This window comes from Macaca thibetana, chromosome 7, assembly GCF_024542745.1.
Source record: "Macaca thibetana thibetana isolate TM-01 chromosome 7, ASM2454274v1, whole genome shotgun sequence".
NCBI classification, from domain to species: Eukaryota; Metazoa; Chordata; class Mammalia; order Primates; family Cercopithecidae; genus Macaca; species Macaca thibetana.
Genome location: NC_065584.1, coordinates 32,446,182 through 32,464,021, shown reverse-complemented (window position 1 = coordinate 32,464,021; position 17,840 = coordinate 32,446,182). Strand labels below are relative to the sequence as shown.

The window sequence follows — 17,840 nt, the reverse complement described above, 5'->3', positions numbered from 1 at the left end:
TGGCTTTAAAGATGGAGCAAGGAGATATGAATCAAAGAATACAAGTGGCCTCTAGAAGCTAGAAAGGGCAAGAAAACTGATCCCTACCCCACTATGAAAGTCTTCAGAAGAAACATGGCTCTGCCAAAACCTTGATTTTAGGACTTCTGACCTTCAGAACGATTAAGACAAATCCCTGATGTTTCAGGCCACAAATCTGCGGTAATTTGTTACAGCAACAGGACACTAAGACACACCTTAATCCACTTATCAATCTTAGCAGCTGCAATCAGGGGCACAAAAAGTACTGTGTGTTCCTGCAGTGACACTCTTGACAAAAAGATAAACCTGAATCTGGTTACATCTTTTTTTTTTTTTTTTTAAACACTAAGTTCGGGGGGAGGGGGTACATGTGCAGAACGTGCAGGTTTGTTACATAGGTATACATGTGCCATGGTGGTTTGCTGTACCTCTGGTTACATCTTTACGCTGATTCCTTTTACAAAAAGTACAGGGAAGGACTGGTTAAAAGACACCTCCAGGAAGCAAACAGACAACTCCAAAATGCTGTACATTCTTTTAAGAGCAATTGACTCCAACAATTCAATTGCAAGCGTAAGAAAGGAGATGAGAGGAAGAGGAGATTGCTCTAGATTTGACACTTGGAAGAGACAAATTAACTTTCAAAAGATATTTTTGAGACAAGTGGGATCATACTATATGGACTGGGTATTAAGGATATTAAGGAATCATTGTTTTTTTTTTTTTTTTTTTTTTTTTTTGAGACACAGTCTCACTCTGTAGCCCAGGTAGGAATGCAGTGGCACAATCTTAGCTCACTGCAACCTCCGCCTCCCAGGTTCAAGCAATTCTCCTGCCTCAGCCTCGAGCAGCTGGGATTACGGATGTGTGCCATCACGCCCAGCTAATTTTTTATTTTCAGTACAGATGGGGTTTCACCGTGTTGGTCAGGCTGGTCTCGAACTCCTGACCTTGTGATTCGACCGCCTCGGCCCCCCAAAGTGCTGGGATCACAGGCATGAGCCCACTACGCCTGGCCATCATTGTTCATTTTGTGAGGTGTGATTAGCCACATAACACTGTGGTTTTTATATATATATATTTTTTGAGACGGAGTCTCGCTCTGTCGCCCAGGCTGGAGTGCAGTGGCCGGATCTCAGCTCACTGCAAGCTCTGCCTCCCGGGTTCACGCCATTCTCCTGCCTCAGCCTCCCGAGTAGCTGGGACTACAGGCACCCGCCACCTTGCCCGGCTAGTTTTTTGTATTTTTTAGTAGAGACGGGGTTTCACCGTGTTAGCCAGGATGGTCTCGATCTCCTGACCTCGTGATCCACCCATCTCAGCCTCCCAAAGTGCTGGGATTACAGGCTTGAGCCACCGTGCCCGGCCTGTGGTTTATATTTTTAAAGAGATGCATGCTGACGTAGGCAGGACGGAAATACATGACATGTGGGATTTACTTTAATACAATTTAGCATGAAATGATATGGTGGAAGCAGTTAAGACGACATGTGTGGAAAGATCCTGATAACTGCTGAATCTAAGTAAAGGGTAGAAAGGTGAACTCACTATACTATTCTCTATAACCCTGAAAACAAATCAATGCCGAAACCAATCAGAACTGGCTGGTGAATTTTTTTTATTTTTAGGGGGCCAAACCATTTTACCGAGGGAAATGGAGTGGCAAAGCAGTAGTGAGAACAAAGATCCATGGCCCTCAGGTAAGCCGGGAGCACCCACGCTCTACAGCGCTGAAACCTGGTTGGTGAAATTTAAGTCAGGAGCTTTCGCATCAAAATCTGGTGTTCCTATTTCATATGAAAAATCAGATGTGGGCTGGGTGCAATGGCTCATGCCTGTAATCCTAGCACTTTGGGAGGCTGCGGTGGGTGGATTACTTGAATCCAGGAGTTCGAGACCAGCCTGGGTAACATGGTGAAACTCCATTTCTGCAAAAAAATTATGAAAACTAGCCGGGCACGGTGGCATGTGCCTGTAATCCCAGTTACTCAGGAGGCTGAGGTAGGAGGATCACCTGGGCCCTGGGGAGGTCGAGGCTGCAGTGAGCCTGTGATGGTGCCACTGCACTCCAGTCTGGGAGGTGGAATGAGAAGGGAGGTGAAGGGAGGTGAAGGGAGGTGAAGGGAGGGGAGGAGAGGAGGGGGAGGAGAAGGGAGGAGAAGCGAGGAGAAGGGAGGAGAAGAGAGGAGAAGAGAGGAGAAGAGAAGAAGAAAAGAGAAGAGAACAGAAGAGAAGCGAAGCGAATCACATGTGGGCCGAAGAATCACATGTGGCAAAAGGGCCCACATGTTTGCACGGCAAGTCTCATCAAGAACTGAGTATGGTCACCCCTAATTAATAACAGTTTCCACTACGTCCAATTATTCTCCCATTTATCATCACTGTTGTTTCTTTTAAATACCTGGTCCAATTTATTCAATTATATTACCTATTTGGCATTTGGCTGTAGGACCCTTGTAGTTCCATTAAGCTGGTTAGTAGCAAAAGAACAGAGCAGACACAGGAGAGCAACTGAGTGATGGTAAAATGCTAGGGTGTATGCACAAAGTCCTGCTAGGTTTTGTTTTGAGATGGAGTCTTGTTCTGTTGTCCAGGCTGGAGTGCAGTGGCACAGTCTCAGCTCATTGCAGCCACCGCCTCCCAGGTTCTAGTGATTATCCTGCCTCAGCTTCCCAGGTAGCTGGGATTACAGGCACATGCCACCATGCCCAGCTAATTTTTGTATTTTTAGTAGAGACCGGGTTTTACCATGTTGGCCAGGCTGGTCTTGAACTCCTGACCTCAGGTGATCCACCTGCCTCGGCCTCCCAAAGTGTTAGGGTTACAGGCATGAGCCACCAAGCCCGGCCTAAAGTCCTGCTGTTGAGGTCCCTTCACCCGCCCTAGATTCAATGTAATTCCCATAAGGCCATGCTAAACTACATTTCCTGTTATTTAGAGTACTTACTAGAAGCAAGGTAATATGCCTGGCATTCTTGAAAAGATGAATCTGAAAATAGTTCCTACCCTGAGGATACTAACAGTCTAATAAGTAGGTCAAGGCATAAACAAAAACAGTTCAGAAAATAGGTGAGTTCAGGGTACTGTTCAGGGTGGCTCCATGTACAATGCAAAGTGGGAAGTGACCACACATATAGCTCAGAAACAGATCATGAAGAGCACAACAAAGCATGCTGAGAAATTTAAACTATCAATAAGCAATAGTGAGCCACTGAAGGGCTTTAAAATATAAGAACAAATCAGACAGCAACAGTGGAGATGAGAGCAAGGTCTCTTTCATTGCTGAAATTCCCTGAGTCCATGAACATCCTCTGAAGAGTTGGAAGCATGATCTCCCACCCGGGAAACACTATGTCTAAGCTTCTAAAATCATGCCATCACTATTTTCCTGGGTAGAGAGATGTTTGGTACCCAAAGAGAATAATAAAAGGATGGGTCACAGATTAATTGCCCTGAAAATAGTTTATCTCTCCCAAATAAAGTAGAAATAAACTACATGTATTACCACACTACTGGGTTCCACTACTTTAACATAAGTAACGGTCTTATTATATCTGAAACTCTATTAAAAAGTAAAAACGAGGCCGCCGGGCGCAGTGGCTCACGGCTGTAATCCCAGCACTTTGGGAGGCCGAGGCGGGCGGATCACCATCGTGGTCAAGAGATCGAGACCATCCTGGCCAACATGGTGAAACGTCATCTCTACTAAAAACACAAAAATTAGCTGGGTGTGGTGGCGGGTGCCTATAGTCCCAGCTACTCGGAAGGCTGAGGCAGGAGAATCGCTTGAACCCAGGAGATAGAGGCTGCAGTGAGCTGAGATCGTGCCACTGCACTCCAGCCTGGACGACGGAGCGAGACTCCGTCTCAAAAAAAAAAAAAAAAAAGTAAAAATGTTTCTTACTATTTAGCATAAGAAAAGCAAGCCTCATTGTGTTACAAAGAAATAAAAAAAGACACTTTGCTTATTGTGAATGAATAAAATTACCTAAAATACAACCAAATACTGACAGATATCAAATTATATTAATGTCTCAAAGACTAGGCCAGGCTACTCTTAGCTACAGAATGGGACCAAACTAGTATTATGATAGTAGTTGTCACCATCCAAGAGCACAGTTGGTATTTACATAAAAGTAGCCAAGTCCAGATTCTGGTATACCAAAGAAAAAGGACTAGAGACTGAGACCATTTTGTAACCAATAATAGACTTTAATCAATTACAGAAATTACGAATTTAAAACAAGGAAGGAATAAGGTTGCAGCGCTTTTCCTTCAACATACTTAACTACCAAACTAAGTAAGAATCTATTCCAACGCAAGGACAGAAAACCAAACACCGTATGTTCTCACTCATAGGTGGGAACTGAACAATGAGAACACTTGGACACAGGACGGGGAACATCACACACCGTGGCCTGTCGTGGGGTGGGGGGATGGGGGAGGGATAACATTAGGAGAAATACCTAATGTAAATGACGAATTAATGGGTGCAGCACACCAACATGGCACATGTATACATATGTAACAAACCTGCACGTTGTGCACATGTACCCTAGAACTTGAAGTATAATAATTTTTTAAAAAAGAATCTATTCCATCTGTGACACTAGTTTATTCTACCTCTCAGTCTCAGTTTCCTCATTTGTAAAATGGGGCTAACAGTACCTATCTACTTCATAGGATAGTGCATGAACCAAATGGTAATATATGCAAAGTAGCACAGTAACTGACACAGCAGATGCTCAATAACATTCTATTAATCACATCTTTGTCTCCATTACTTTCCTGCAGGTATCGCGGTATCTTATGATGCCAATTTCCATAAATATTCAACATCCCAACACTTACTTGGAGAACCAAGTTACGGTTCAAGGTATCTGAGACCAAAACTGGTATAGGACGTTGACAACAACCGCTCCAGCTCAGGTGTCACCACATCCGCCAAAGCCTCGCAGCCCTTCTTGGGGTTCCCAGGCGTTGGTGCCCAGCCCCGCCCCGCGAAAGGCAACCAGCGGGGTGAGGGGGCGGGCTCCACCTCACGTCCTTTGCGCTCCCCAGAGGCGAGAACAACTCACGGGCCTCCGCCCGCCCGACTCCCCCGAACCGGGGCCTCCCCTCGCCTAAGCCTGCAGTCTTCCCTCCCGGCCCCATGTCGCCCAGTGCCGCACCTTGAGGTGGCTGCGCAGGCCGCCAGCGCCCCCAGACTGGTCGGAGATCTCGTACGCGCCAGTCACTAGCAGGTCCTTGTGGATCTCCTCACGGAGGCACTTGCGAGAGTTAATGGGAAGATGGAAGGAGATGGCGAGGACCAAGCTGGGGCAGAGCAGGAACAAAAGCAGCAACGCCAACGGACAACGGCCACGCCGGGCTGGTGGGCCAGACAAACCAGACATGGTGCTGGAGACTCGTTCACCACCCAAGGCCTCTACCGCGCCGGAACCGGGAGGACCCACGTGACTCACCTCTGACCTACTGATGCCGTCCGCGCCATTTTGGAGTCTGGCAAATAGAGAAAGAATCTGTAGCGAATCTTTTGAAAAGGGAAGAAGGGATAGGTACCATGTCAAAACCACAAACTTAAGTGGTTAAAGAAGCTTTAATAGAATACTGTTGCAAAAGTTTTATTTTCGTTGAACTTAGTGACTACTAAGTCGGCCATGGCAAGTATGGGCAGCCCTGGAAGTAATTCTCCTTTAACTTCCGAAAGATGTACCCACGAGTTTAAAGGCGAGTGACACCATAGCAACCAAGCCCCAATAGGAAACAGCCACAAGGCCCTTTGCTGGGCCCGCCCACCGGCCGGCTGGGCGCGCGGGCGGGGAGTAAGGCCGAGTCTCCGAGGCTGAGGCGGGTTGCAAGGCACTCTTGGCGCCTTTGACACCTGGATGACACCTGGGGCATTGAGACACTAGAGAGGAAAATTTCGAGGAAAGATTTAAGCTTGGCTATTAGCGAGTGTGGACCAGTACCTTAGAGAAGTTGTAGAGGTTACCTGATGAATGTGTGCCGGGCAGACATCCAATTCATGTCCCAGAGCAGGGTATTTGGGCTGGAGTTAACTGTCTGGCTAACTGAATGTACATGGTGTTATTATTATTATTATTATTGTTATTATTATTATTTTAGCAAACATTGAATGTCTTCTAAGCTATATTCAAAACAAATTTGAATTTGGTATTTAAATTGAATAAAACAACATGTTTTGGTCCAGTCTCAGATGAACATAGTTAAGGGTTTAGCAGATAAGTGTTGTCAGGGAAAGGGAATATGTGTGTGTTGTAAGTTCACAAACACTTTAGGGATCAATTGCAAATAGACAAGCAAATTGACATGGTAATAATTCATACATTCATTCAATGGAGTACCTACTGTGTGCCAGACACTATACTATGCATGTATGTCCACACGTTTATTGATTTAACAAACTATTACTGAGATGCTATCAAATATTCAGAGCTGAAGAATATATGAAAATAAACGGCCGGGCACAGTGGCTCATGCCTGTAATCCCAGCACTTTGGGAGGCCTTGTGACTTTGGATCACAAGGTCAGGAGTTCAAGACCAGCCTGGCCAAGATGGTGAAACCCCATCTCTACTAAAAATACAAAAAAATTAGCCAGGCGTGGTGGCGGGCGCCTGTAATCCCAGCCACTTGGGAGGCTAAGGCAGAGAATTGCTCGAACCTGGGAGGCGGAGGTTACAGTGAGCCGAGATGGCGCCACTGCACTCCAGCCTGGGCGACGGAGCGAGACTTGTCTCAAAAAAGAAGGAAAGAAAGAAAATGGAATTGCTTCTTGGCCTTTTGGCTAAGATCAAGCGTAGAAAATAAACGTGGAAGACACAGTAGCCCATGTTGGGAATCATTACCTACTTTGATTAACGTTTATTGAGCATCTTCAGAAATATCCAGAAGATGGACTGTCTGCCCTTAGTAATGTACACGATTGGTGTTTTTTTTTTTTTTAAACTTAGTCCATTTAGTTATTTTCCTAGAAACGAAATCCCACAAACAAAACAAGAACAAACAAAGAAGCTGTAAAGCATTTACAATTTTGACAAATGCCATACAATAATTATTTTATGAGGTGTCTACTTAGGAACATTTCATTTGATTGTTGTATCACTGATCTAAGATAAGATTGCTAGTCCACACAGTGCATCCTGATAATTTGCATTGGCCTTTTCCCTGCCAATGCAGGGAATCAGTTTAAGCAGTTATCTAATTCATTGTCTACTTGCATTCCTGAGGCTCTGCTGACCAATAGCAAGAGATCTGCAACCCATGAAAAAACTGTGTATGTGTTTTCTTTAAATTTCCATCTTACATTTACATAATAGATAATGCAATTTAAAATATTTTCACATATCATAATGATCTCCTTTGACATTTTCAAAAACCCTGTGAAATAGTCTGGACAATTTGTTCATTTTACAGATGAGGAAACTGAGGTTCTGAGAGGCCAAAGAATCATACTGTTAAAGAAAAAAATACTTCATGACATTTGTTAAAGAACTGTAAAGCAGGCCAGACATGGTGGCTCACACCTGTAATCCTAGCACTTTGGGAGGCCAAGGCGGGCAGATCACTTGAGGGCAGGAGTTCAAAACCAGCCAACATGATGAAATCTTGTCTCTACTAAAAATACAAAAAATTAGCCTGGCGTGGTGGTGGATGCCTGTAATCCCAGCTACTTGGGAGGCTGAGACAGGAGAATTGTTTGAGCCCAGGAGGCAGAGGTTGCAGTGAGCCAAGATCACACCACTGCCCTCCAGCCCGGATGACAGAGCGAGACTCCTTCTCAAAAAAAAAAAAAAAAAAAAAAAAAAAAAAAAAATTGCAGAGCAAACCTTTATTCCAGGGGTACTGCCAAGACAGGTAATACAGGCGCCTACGACAATAGGATTTTGTAGCAGGAGGGAGAGATCGGGCTCAATTCCAAATGCAAGGAAAAGTAGGGATTTACAGCCAAGAATCAGGGTCAGTGAATGGAAAATTACTAAAAGGAAATATTGGGAGTAAGGGGACATTCTGGCTAAACTAACTTAGCAGGATTCTTCCTAAAACTGGACAATGCAGAGTCATGGAAGTCCAAAAGTCAGAGCCTAGTTGAGAAGGCAGATCAGAACAGCCTGGGTAGAGTTTGGTCAAGGAGAGAATCTTTGTCAGTACTCCAAACCCCATGAGCTTAAAAGTGACAAAAGCTGTCTGGGGGCCTGAGCTGTCCTTGGGAAGATGCTATGATTCCTTATTTTACAGATGAAGAAACTCAGACGCAGAGCAGTTACTTTTCTGTGTCACAGCTCTCAAGTCCTTTCTTTTGTTTTTTTGAGATGGAGTCTGGCTCTGTTGCCCAGGCTAGAGTGTGGTGGTGTGATCTTGGCTTACCACAACCTATGCCTCCTGGGTTGAAGTGGTTCTCCTGCCTCAGCCTCCTGAGTAGCTGGGATTACAGGTGCATACCACCATGCCCAGCTAATTTTTGTATTTTTAGAAGAGACGGGGTTTCACCATGTTGGTCAGGCTAGTCTTGAACTCCTGACCTTGAGATCTGCCCGTCTCAGCCCACAAAGTGCTGGGATTACAGGTGTGAGCCACTGTGCCCGGCTTCCAGGCCTTTCTTGTCCTGTAGTCTCACTTATCCCCATCCTTCAACACCTCCTGTCTTTCTTCCCTCCTTTATAGTTCTCCCCTCAGCACTCATTACTATCAAAGAAAGCATACATTTTGCTTATGAATTGTGTTTATTAGTCTGTCTCCCTAACTAGAATGTCTGTTTTGTGAGGGCAGGGATTTTTGTCTATTTTTTTCAGTTTTATCTTCTGAACCTAAAACAGTGCCTAGCACTTAGGTACAATAAATAATGGTGCAATGAATTTAAGACTGATACCTTAGAAAGCCCAACAGCAAATTTCTCCCATTATTCTTTAGCTGTTTTCACATAAATTTGTCTAATCCATAATGTATCTAAAGTGTAGGTACAGTTTCAGTGTCACCAACAACATGTGTATCTTTTCTTTTTTTTTTTTTTTTTTTTTTTTTTTTTTGAGACGGAGTCTTGCTCTGTCGCCCAGGCTGGGGTGCAGTGGCCGGATCTCAGCTCACTGCAAGCTCCACCTCCCGGGTTTACGCCATTCTCCTGCCTCAGCCTCCTGAGTAGCTGGGACTACAGGCGCCCGCCACCTCGCCCGGCTAGTTTTTTGTATTTTTTAGTAGAGATGGGGTTTCACCGTGTTAGCCAGGATGGTCTCGATCTCCTGACCTCGTGATCCGCCCGTCTCGGCCTCCCAAAGTGCTGGGATTACAGGCTTGAGCCACCGCGCCCGGCCTGTATCTTTTCTTAAAAAAAAAATTGGAAAATATATGCTTGTTTCTATGTAAGGACACAGAAACAAACAAACAAAAACACAATTCTCCTCTGTATGCTGTGGAATGGAACCGAGACTTTTAAACCTGCACCTGTGTTAAAGAAGTTACCGGCCCGGCGTGGTGGCTCATGCCTGTAATCCCAGCACTTTGGGAGGCTGAGGGAGGTGGATCCCGAGGTCAGGAGATCGAGACCATCCTGGCCAACATGGTGAAACCCCGTCTCTACTGAAATACAAAAAAATTAGCCAGGCATGGTGACACATGCCTGTAGTTCTAGCTACTCAGGAGGCTAAGGCAGGGGAATTGCTTGAACCTGGGAGGCGGAGGTTGCAGTGAGCCTAGATTTCGCCACGGCACTCCAGCCTGGCGACAGGGTGAGACTCTGTCTCAAGAAAAAAAACAAAAAACAAAAAAAAAAGAAGTTGCCATTGCACCAGATGCAGTGGCTCACACCTGTAATCCCAACATTTTGGGAGGCTGAGGCAGGCAATTCACATGAGGTCAGGAGTTCGAGACCAGCCTGGCCAACGTGGTAAAACCCCATCTCAACTAGAAATACAACAATTGGCTGGGTGTGGTGGCTCACACCTGTAATCCCAGCCACTTGGGAGGTTGTGGCAGGAGACTCGCTTGAACCCAGGAGGCAGAGGTTACAGTGAGCCGAGATTGCGCCACTGCACTCCAGCCTGGGTGACAGAGCAAGACTCCATCAAAAAAAAAAAAAAAAAAAAAAAAGGACACCGTTTTATATCTACATGGTAGAAAGGCCTCATTTGGATTGAAGAGCAAATGGAAAGTGTCCCATAACTACAGTAAATGCTTCTCTTTGGCCAGCAGTCTTCTGCCATCCTGTCATCCTGAAACTTCCCCAGCCAAATCCACCTAAGATTCCTGAGCCACTGGAGCCTCTGGAGGTGAAGAAATATGAAGACACCCTCTGCCAGTCTATCCCTAAGCCATATGTTTCTCAACTTTTCCTTTGTGTAAGAGGGGGCATGTTTAAAACACACCTCACCCCAGATGGTGAATCAGAAGCTCTTAACTAAAAATTTGCATTTGGGCTGGGCGCAGTGGCTCACGCTTATAATCCCAGCACTTTGGGAGGCTAAGGCAGGCAGACTGCTTGAGTCCGGGAGTTCCAGACCAGCCTGGGTGACATGACAAAACCCTATCTCTACAAGAAATACCAATAATCAGCTGGACATAGTGGTGTATGCCTATAGTCCCAGCTACTCTGGACGCTGAAGTGGAAGGATTGCTTAAGCCTCGGAGGCAGAGGTTGCAGTGAACCGAGATCACATCACTGCACTCCAGCCTGGGTGACAGAGTGGGACCATGTCTTAAAAAAAAAAAAAAAAAAAAGAGAGAGAGAGAGAGAAAAAGAAAAATCTGCATTTGTAACAAGCTTGCTGAGTGATTCTGTGGTTGGGAGTGCTTGGACCCTTTCCTGACACCTCCTTGCACCAGCCTAATCCTCCAGTGTGGCTTGAGACTCCTCAGCTCCATGCAGAAGCCATCAAGGATTCCTGACTTGGTTTTTCCTGCCTACTCATGTATATAACCCCACATGGAGTATGTGTTTACATAGCTAAGACAAGATGGGCTCTGTGAGGATACAAAAGACCGCTTTGGAGAGCAATTTGGCAATATTTGCCACATGCCATACTCTTTGACCCAGAGAGTGATTCCAAGGGTCTCTTTAATGGGTCTTCTAAATGTTAGAGTCCCCCAGGACCTGGTCCTGGAAACTTGCTCTGCATTCCAGGTGATGTCATCCAATTCCATGACTTTATTTTTATATTTTTAATTTATTTTTATTTTTTTGAGACAGAGTTTCACTCTTGTTGCCCAGGTTAGAGTGCCATGGTGCAATCTCAGCTCACTGCAACCACCGCCTCCAGGGTTCAAGCGATTCTCCTGCCTTTGTCTCCTGAGTAGCTGGGATTACAGACATGCATCACCACATCTGGCTAATTTTGTATTTCTAGTAGAGACGGGGTTTCTCCATGTTGGTCAGGCTGGTCTCGAATTCCCGACCTCAGGTGATCCGCCCACCTTGGCCTCCCAAAGTGCTGGGATTATAGGTGTGAGCCACCGCACCTGGCCTTATATATATATATATATATTTTTTTTTTTTTTTGATATGGAACCTCGCTGTGTCCCCCAGGCTGGAGTGCAGTGGCGCAATCTCGGCTCTCTGCAACCTCCACCTTGCGGATTCAAGCAATTCTCCTGTCTCAGCCTCCCAAGTAGCTGGGACTTGGGACTATAGGCCCACGACACCACGCCCAGCTAATTTTTGTATTTTTAGTAGAGATGATGTTTCACCGTATTGGTCAGGCTGGTCTCGAACTCCTGACCTCAGGTGATCCACCCTCCTTGGCCTCCCAAAGTGCTAGGATTACAGGCATGAGCCACCGCCCCCAACCTAATTCCATGACTTTAAATGTATCTGTAGACCGATAATTCCCAAAAGCTCTCCTTCTCAGCTGTTTTCTCATAGACTCTGCTGACTGCTCCTCATCACTTAGGACCCAACTGAATGTCACCACCCCACATAAGAACCGATAATTCTCCTGACCTCTCCCATAAGCTTCAGAGTCTATATCGAGCTCCCTACTTGACATCTCCACTTGAATGACTAATAGGCAATTCATACTTAACTCTTGATTTCCCTTCTCCCCTCTTCCCCTGTCCCGCTCCCAAATCCGCTTCTTCTGCATCTCAGTAAATGGCACCACCTTCTGCCTAGTCAATGACACCATTCCTGTTTCCTCTTTAACTAACCTCCCTAGACAGAGTCAGTTCATCAACAAGTCCCATCAGTTCTGGACTGGGTCCTAAAATATATGCAGGTCAGTTTCTACTTCTCTGTAAGCTAGGGGTCCATAAACTGCTGCCTAGCTAGGCAGGCCAAATCTGGCATGCAACCTCCTGTTTTTCTATTGTGCAAGAGCTAAGAATGGCTTTTACATTTTTTGAGGGCTGTTAAAAAAAAGGAGGAGGAGAAAGAAGAGAAGAATGTGCGATAGAGAGCTCAAATGACCTGCAAGCCTGAAATATTTGCTATCTGACCTTTTACGGAAAAAGTTTATTTCTGTCAGTTAAGCAAACAAGACAACAGCCTCCTTAATGGTTATCTCTGCTTTTATTATTGCCTGACAATAATCATACTCGTTGATGTACCCAGAATTTTTTTCTTTTTTTCCTCTGATTATTATTATTATTATTATTATTTAAGTAAAGCAGATCAACTAGATTGAAATCCAGACACCCAGTCACAGCCTGAAGGCTGAAGGCCACTGTGCTCTGGCTCATGCCTGCCTCTTTGTGCTCATTCTACCCATTAATGTCTCACCTGGCCTTGCAAACAGTTTAAGCTCCTACATGCATCAGAGCCTTGGACCTTGCTGCCTACCTGGAGCCCTGCTTCTCAGCTGTTGTCTCATAGACTCTGCTGACTGCTCCTCATCATTTAGGACCCAAATGAATGTCACCACCCCACATAAGTAACCCCGCCCTTGGGTTACTTTATATCACATTATCTGGTTTTATTATCTTTATTTTTTCTCTCTCTCTCTCTTTTTTTTTTTTTTTTTTTTTTTTTGAGATGGAGTCTCCCTCTGTTGTCCAAGCTAGAGTGTAGTGGCACAGTCTTGGCTCACTGCAACCTCTGCTTCCTGGGTTCTAATGATTCTCGTGCCACAACCTCCCGAGTAGCTGGGACTACAGGCACGTGCTACTGTGCCTGGATAATTTTTGTATTTTTAGTAGAGATGGGGTTTCACCATGTTGGCCAAGCTGGTCTTGAACTCCTGACCTCAAGTGATCTGCCTGCCTTGGCCTCCCAAAGTGCAGGAATTACAGGTGTGAGCCACCACACCTGGCTCTTTTTATTTTTTTTTAGAGACAGGGTCTTGCTGTGTAACCCAGGCTGGAGTGCAGTGGCGCCGCCATCATAGCTCAGTGCTGCCTCCATCTCCCTGGCTCAAGCGATTCTCCCACCTCAGCCTCCCCAGTACTGGGGACTACAGGCACACGCCACAATACCTGGCTAATTTTTTTTGTTTTAGTAGAGATGAGGTCTCACTATGTTGCCCAGGCTGGTCTTGGACTCCTGAGCTCCAGCAATCCTCCAGCCTCTGCCTCCCAAATTGCTGGGATTATAGGTGTGAGCCCCTGCACCTGGCCCTGGTTTTATTATCTACATGGCTCTTGTCACTGTTTGAAAGTATCTTGTATATATCTTTCTTGTTTATTATCACCCAACCCCACTGGAATTTAAGCTCAGAAGAGCAAGGGATTTGATCTTTCCCTGAGATCAGGCACAATATCCTGTTTGTAGTCGGTGCTCAACAAATACTTACTGAATAAATGAAACAGAACATAATATAAAGCTCCTAGCATGAGATGAACATAGAGCAGTTGCTCCATAAAAACAAGTTCCTCTATCTAGTAGGAACAATATTTTAATTGCCATTTTTTATATGGAGAAGCTGAGATCCGAAACTGCTTGGTGACTTGCCTCAAGTCATACAATGAGTCAGTGTTAGAGCTGAAAATAGAAATGAGAGTTCCTAACTGCAGTCCAGTTTTTGTCATTACATTTGATAAAACTTGGTATTTATCATTTAGTTTCCACTCTACTAAGAAGTTTTAAATTCTTGGGCAGTCTTTCTCTACTTTCACTTAGAGGCTAGTATAAGATCCACTAGCCTCTCCCAACTCATTTTGCTTGAAAAAACAAGATTTTATTGGTCGGGCGTGGTGGCTCATGCCTGTAATCCCAGCACTTTGGGAGGCATGTGGATCATGTGAGGTCAGGAGTTCGAGACCAGCCTGGCCAACATGGTGTAAACCTCATCTCTACTAAAAATACAAAAAAGTAGTCAGGTGTGATGGCGGGAGCCTGTAATCTCAGGTACTTGGGAGACTGAGGCAGGAGAATCGCTTGAACCCGGGAGGTGGAGGCTGCAGTGAGCCAAGATTGCGCCATTGCACTTCAGCCTGGGCAACAAGAGTGAAACCTGAAACTCTGTCTCAAAAACAAAAAAGAAAAAAGAAAAGAAAAAACAAGATTTATTTTCTTTTCCAGATTCCCGTGGTATGGTGCTACATTTTTATCTTCGTAGGTGGGAAACATGAACCCCTGTGGTATACACATGATTCTTCTCCCAAGTTTCTGGCTCATAACTCCCATAGCCCTTGTTACAGTTTCTGTTGTAATGTTGGGTGTGTTAGTCCTCAGAGGCAGGCCTCAGGTAACAGAATCTTGCTGACCTTCTTCTGCTCTCCTTTCACCTGCCCCAAGGCAGGCCTCTAATTTTCCCCCACCTTTCTGATTGTGGGTCCTAAGGCCTTCCCCAGAGAGGGTCCTTCCCTATTCCCTGGGGGAAGGAATGCTGACATCAAGAAGTTTCCGTGAAACCCAAGAGGACTGGTTTTGGGAACTTCCAGATAACTGAACACGTGGAGGCTCCTAGAAGGTGGAGCACCCAGGGAGGGCGTGGAAGCTTCCTGCTCCTTCCCCTATACCTCTCCCTACACATCTCTTATCTGTATCCTTTGTAATATCCTTTATAATAAGCCAAAAAACGTAAGTGTTTCCCTGAGTTCTATGAGCCTCTGCGGCAAATTAATCAAACTCAAAGAGGGAGTTGTGGGAACCCTATTTAAAGCCCATTGGTTAGAAGTTCCGAAAGCCAAGCCGGGCTCGGTGGCTCAAGCCTGTAATCCCAGCACTTTGGGAGGCTGGGACGGGCGGATCACAAGGTCAGGAGATCGAGACCATCCTGGCTAACACGGTGAAACCCCGTCTCTACTAAAAAATACAAAAAACTAGCCGGGCGAGGTGGCGGGCGCCTGTGGTCCCAGCTACTCCGGAGGCTGAGGCAGGAGAATGGCGTAAACCCGGGAGGCGGAGCTTGCAGTGAGCTGAGATCCGGCCACTGCACTCCAGCCTGGGCGACAGAGCCAGACTCCGTCTCAAAAAAAAAAAAAAAAAAAAAAAAAAAAAAAAAGAAGTTCCGAAAGCCTGGACTTTGGGTCTGGGTGGGGGCGGAGTTGGGGGAAGACTTGGGGACAGAGCCCTCATCCTATAAGTTCTGATGCTATCTCCAGGTAGATGGTGTCGCAGTTGAATCAGAGGATGCCCCGCTGCTTGGTATGTGAGGAAAAACTTCCACACATTTGAACTCAAAAGTCTTCTTCTGGGCTGGGCACAGTGGCTCACGCCTGTAATCCTAGCAGTTTGGGAGGTTGAGATGGGCGGATCACTTGCGATCAGGAGTTCGAGACCAGCCTGGCCAACATGGCAAAACCGCTTCTCTACTAAAAATACAAAAATTAGCCGGGCATGGTGGTGGGTATCTGTAATCCCAGCTACTCAGGAGGCTGAGGCAGGTTAATTGCTTTAACCTAGGAGGCAGAGGTTGCAGTGAGCCAAGATCATACCACTGCACTCCAGCAAAAAAAAAAAAAAAAAAAAAAAAAAAGGTCTTTTTGTGTGTTGATTGTTATGTTCCTGTGAGAGGAGAGGAAAAACACAGTTTGAGAAAGTTTTTTTCACAACAACCCCCACCAGCTTCTCGTCACAGTTAATGTCCTTTATCAATGTTTTCTACAGGATATTGTTGAGATAAACAATTAGAACACTGTCTTAGATGCTATTATATAACCTGTAAGTCCGATTGCCAGGACCAAAGTTCTTCTAGTGATTGATATAAGTGGGCTGGATTTAACAACAACAACAAAATTTATTAGGAAGAATTTTAGAGATGATGCAAGCAAAATATATGATGTGTCTCGAAAGAACAAGTTCAGAAAATGTAAGAACCGTTACATGAACCATCACCACTACTCCTATGTTTTGAAAATAAACCAAAGTTTATTTATCAAAGAATAGGACTAAAAGAAGAGAGGCATCTCCTCTGCCCCATAATTACTTGCTTATGAAGAGTTTTGGCCCCAGGTCCTGGTGCAGAGAGAAGTCCTGGGGGCCAGGAAGATGGTATCCCAAGGAAGAATGAGAGAAAAAGAAATCCACTGAACTAGTCTGAGTGGAGGAACCAAGAGACAAAAAGAAAAATAGAATTGTAAAGATGAGACTCTATGGGAGAAAGAGGTGGGGTAAGGGAGGATCAATGGGAACTGCGGGGGCCCTGGTTTACCTTATGTCTGTAGACCTACAAAGGAAGGGGAAAAACTATTGAGAAAGAAAGAAATAGGGAAGTTGCTCAGAGCTTTGAGAAATAGCTCCAGAGTTGAGGCCACCAAAGGAGGATTAATGGAGAGTCAAAATGCATCCCTCTCCAAACACTAGCTACATTCAGCACCTGGACACAGCTGTGCCTGAAGCCTAAGTATATGCAGATTCTCAGAGGGCTTGGGATTACTTCAAAAGGGTTCTGAAACCTTAAAGCTCTGTGGCCTAGAGTGGAGAACTACACTGTTACAGATCTTTATTCCTGGTTCTGAGAAAGTTTTGGTTTTCCTCTCCAGGCCATTAAGTGGTCAGTATCTGGCATCCACCATTACCGGTTGGCTCTGAAATCTGCCAAAACTCATTATCCTTCAACAAAAGCTCCATCCTGTGAGAGAGATGGACCATATAGATGGAAAAAGAGTACCAGCTGCAGGCCTCTTGATATTGCCTGTTTGATTGCATTCTTTTTTTTTTTTTTTGTAATGAAGTTTTGCTCTTGTTGCCTAGGCTGGAGTGCAATGGCACAATCTCGCCTCACTGCGACTTCCACTTCCCTGGTTCAAGTGATTCTCCTGCCTCAGCCTCCCGAGTAGCTGGGATTACAGGTGCCCACCACCACGCCCAGCTAATTTTTCATATATTTAAAGATGGGGTTTCACCATGTTGGCCAGGCTGGTCTCGAACCCTTGACCTCAGGTGATCCGCCCACCTCAGCCCCCTAAAGTGCTGGGATTACAGGCGTGAGCTACTGTGCCTGGCCTCTATTCTTTTTATTATCTACTGGAATGAATAGTCTCTGAGTATCACCTGAGCAGTTTTTAAAAACTACCAACTTACCAACTTAGATGAATGAAAACAAAACATCAGGGTATGGCACATGGAAATAGTATGTTCCAGTGGTTCCTTAACTTTGCTGCACATTGGAAGTCACCTGGGGATCTTTAGAAACTACTGATGCCGGCTGGGCGCAGTGGCTTATGCCTGTAATCCCAGCACTTTGGGCGGCCAAGGCGGGTGGAACATCTGAGGTCAGGAGTTCCAGACCAGCTTGGCCAACAAGGCGAAATCCCATCTGTACTGAAAATACAAAAATTAGTCGGGTGTGGTGGCATGCACCTGTGACCCTAGCTACTTAGGAGGCTGAGGCAGGAGAATCGCTTGAACCAGAAGGCGAAGGTTGCAGTGAACCGAGATGGCACCACCTCACTCCAGCCTGGGCGACAAAGCGAGGCCTTGTCTCAAAA

At 45.4% G+C, this 17,840-nt stretch overlaps 2 protein-coding genes across 3 annotated transcripts in view; both read right to left on the bottom strand.

The window, feature by feature from the left end:
* ACYP1 (acylphosphatase 1) overlaps window positions 1-17,840 on the bottom strand; it is an 820,450-nt gene that overhangs the window by 117,355 nt on the left and 685,255 nt on the right. The window lies entirely within an intron of this gene.
* TMED10 (transmembrane p24 trafficking protein 10) overlaps window positions 1-17,840 on the bottom strand; it is a 553,877-nt gene that overhangs the window by 39,307 nt on the left and 496,730 nt on the right. The window contains exon 2 of the mRNA XM_050798879.1: window positions 5,193-5,451. Coding sequence (XP_050654836.1) covers window positions 5,193-5,417 — 225 coding nt within the window. The 5' untranslated portion in view covers window positions 5,418-5,451. The remainder of the gene's footprint in view (window positions 1-5,192; window positions 5,452-17,840) is intronic.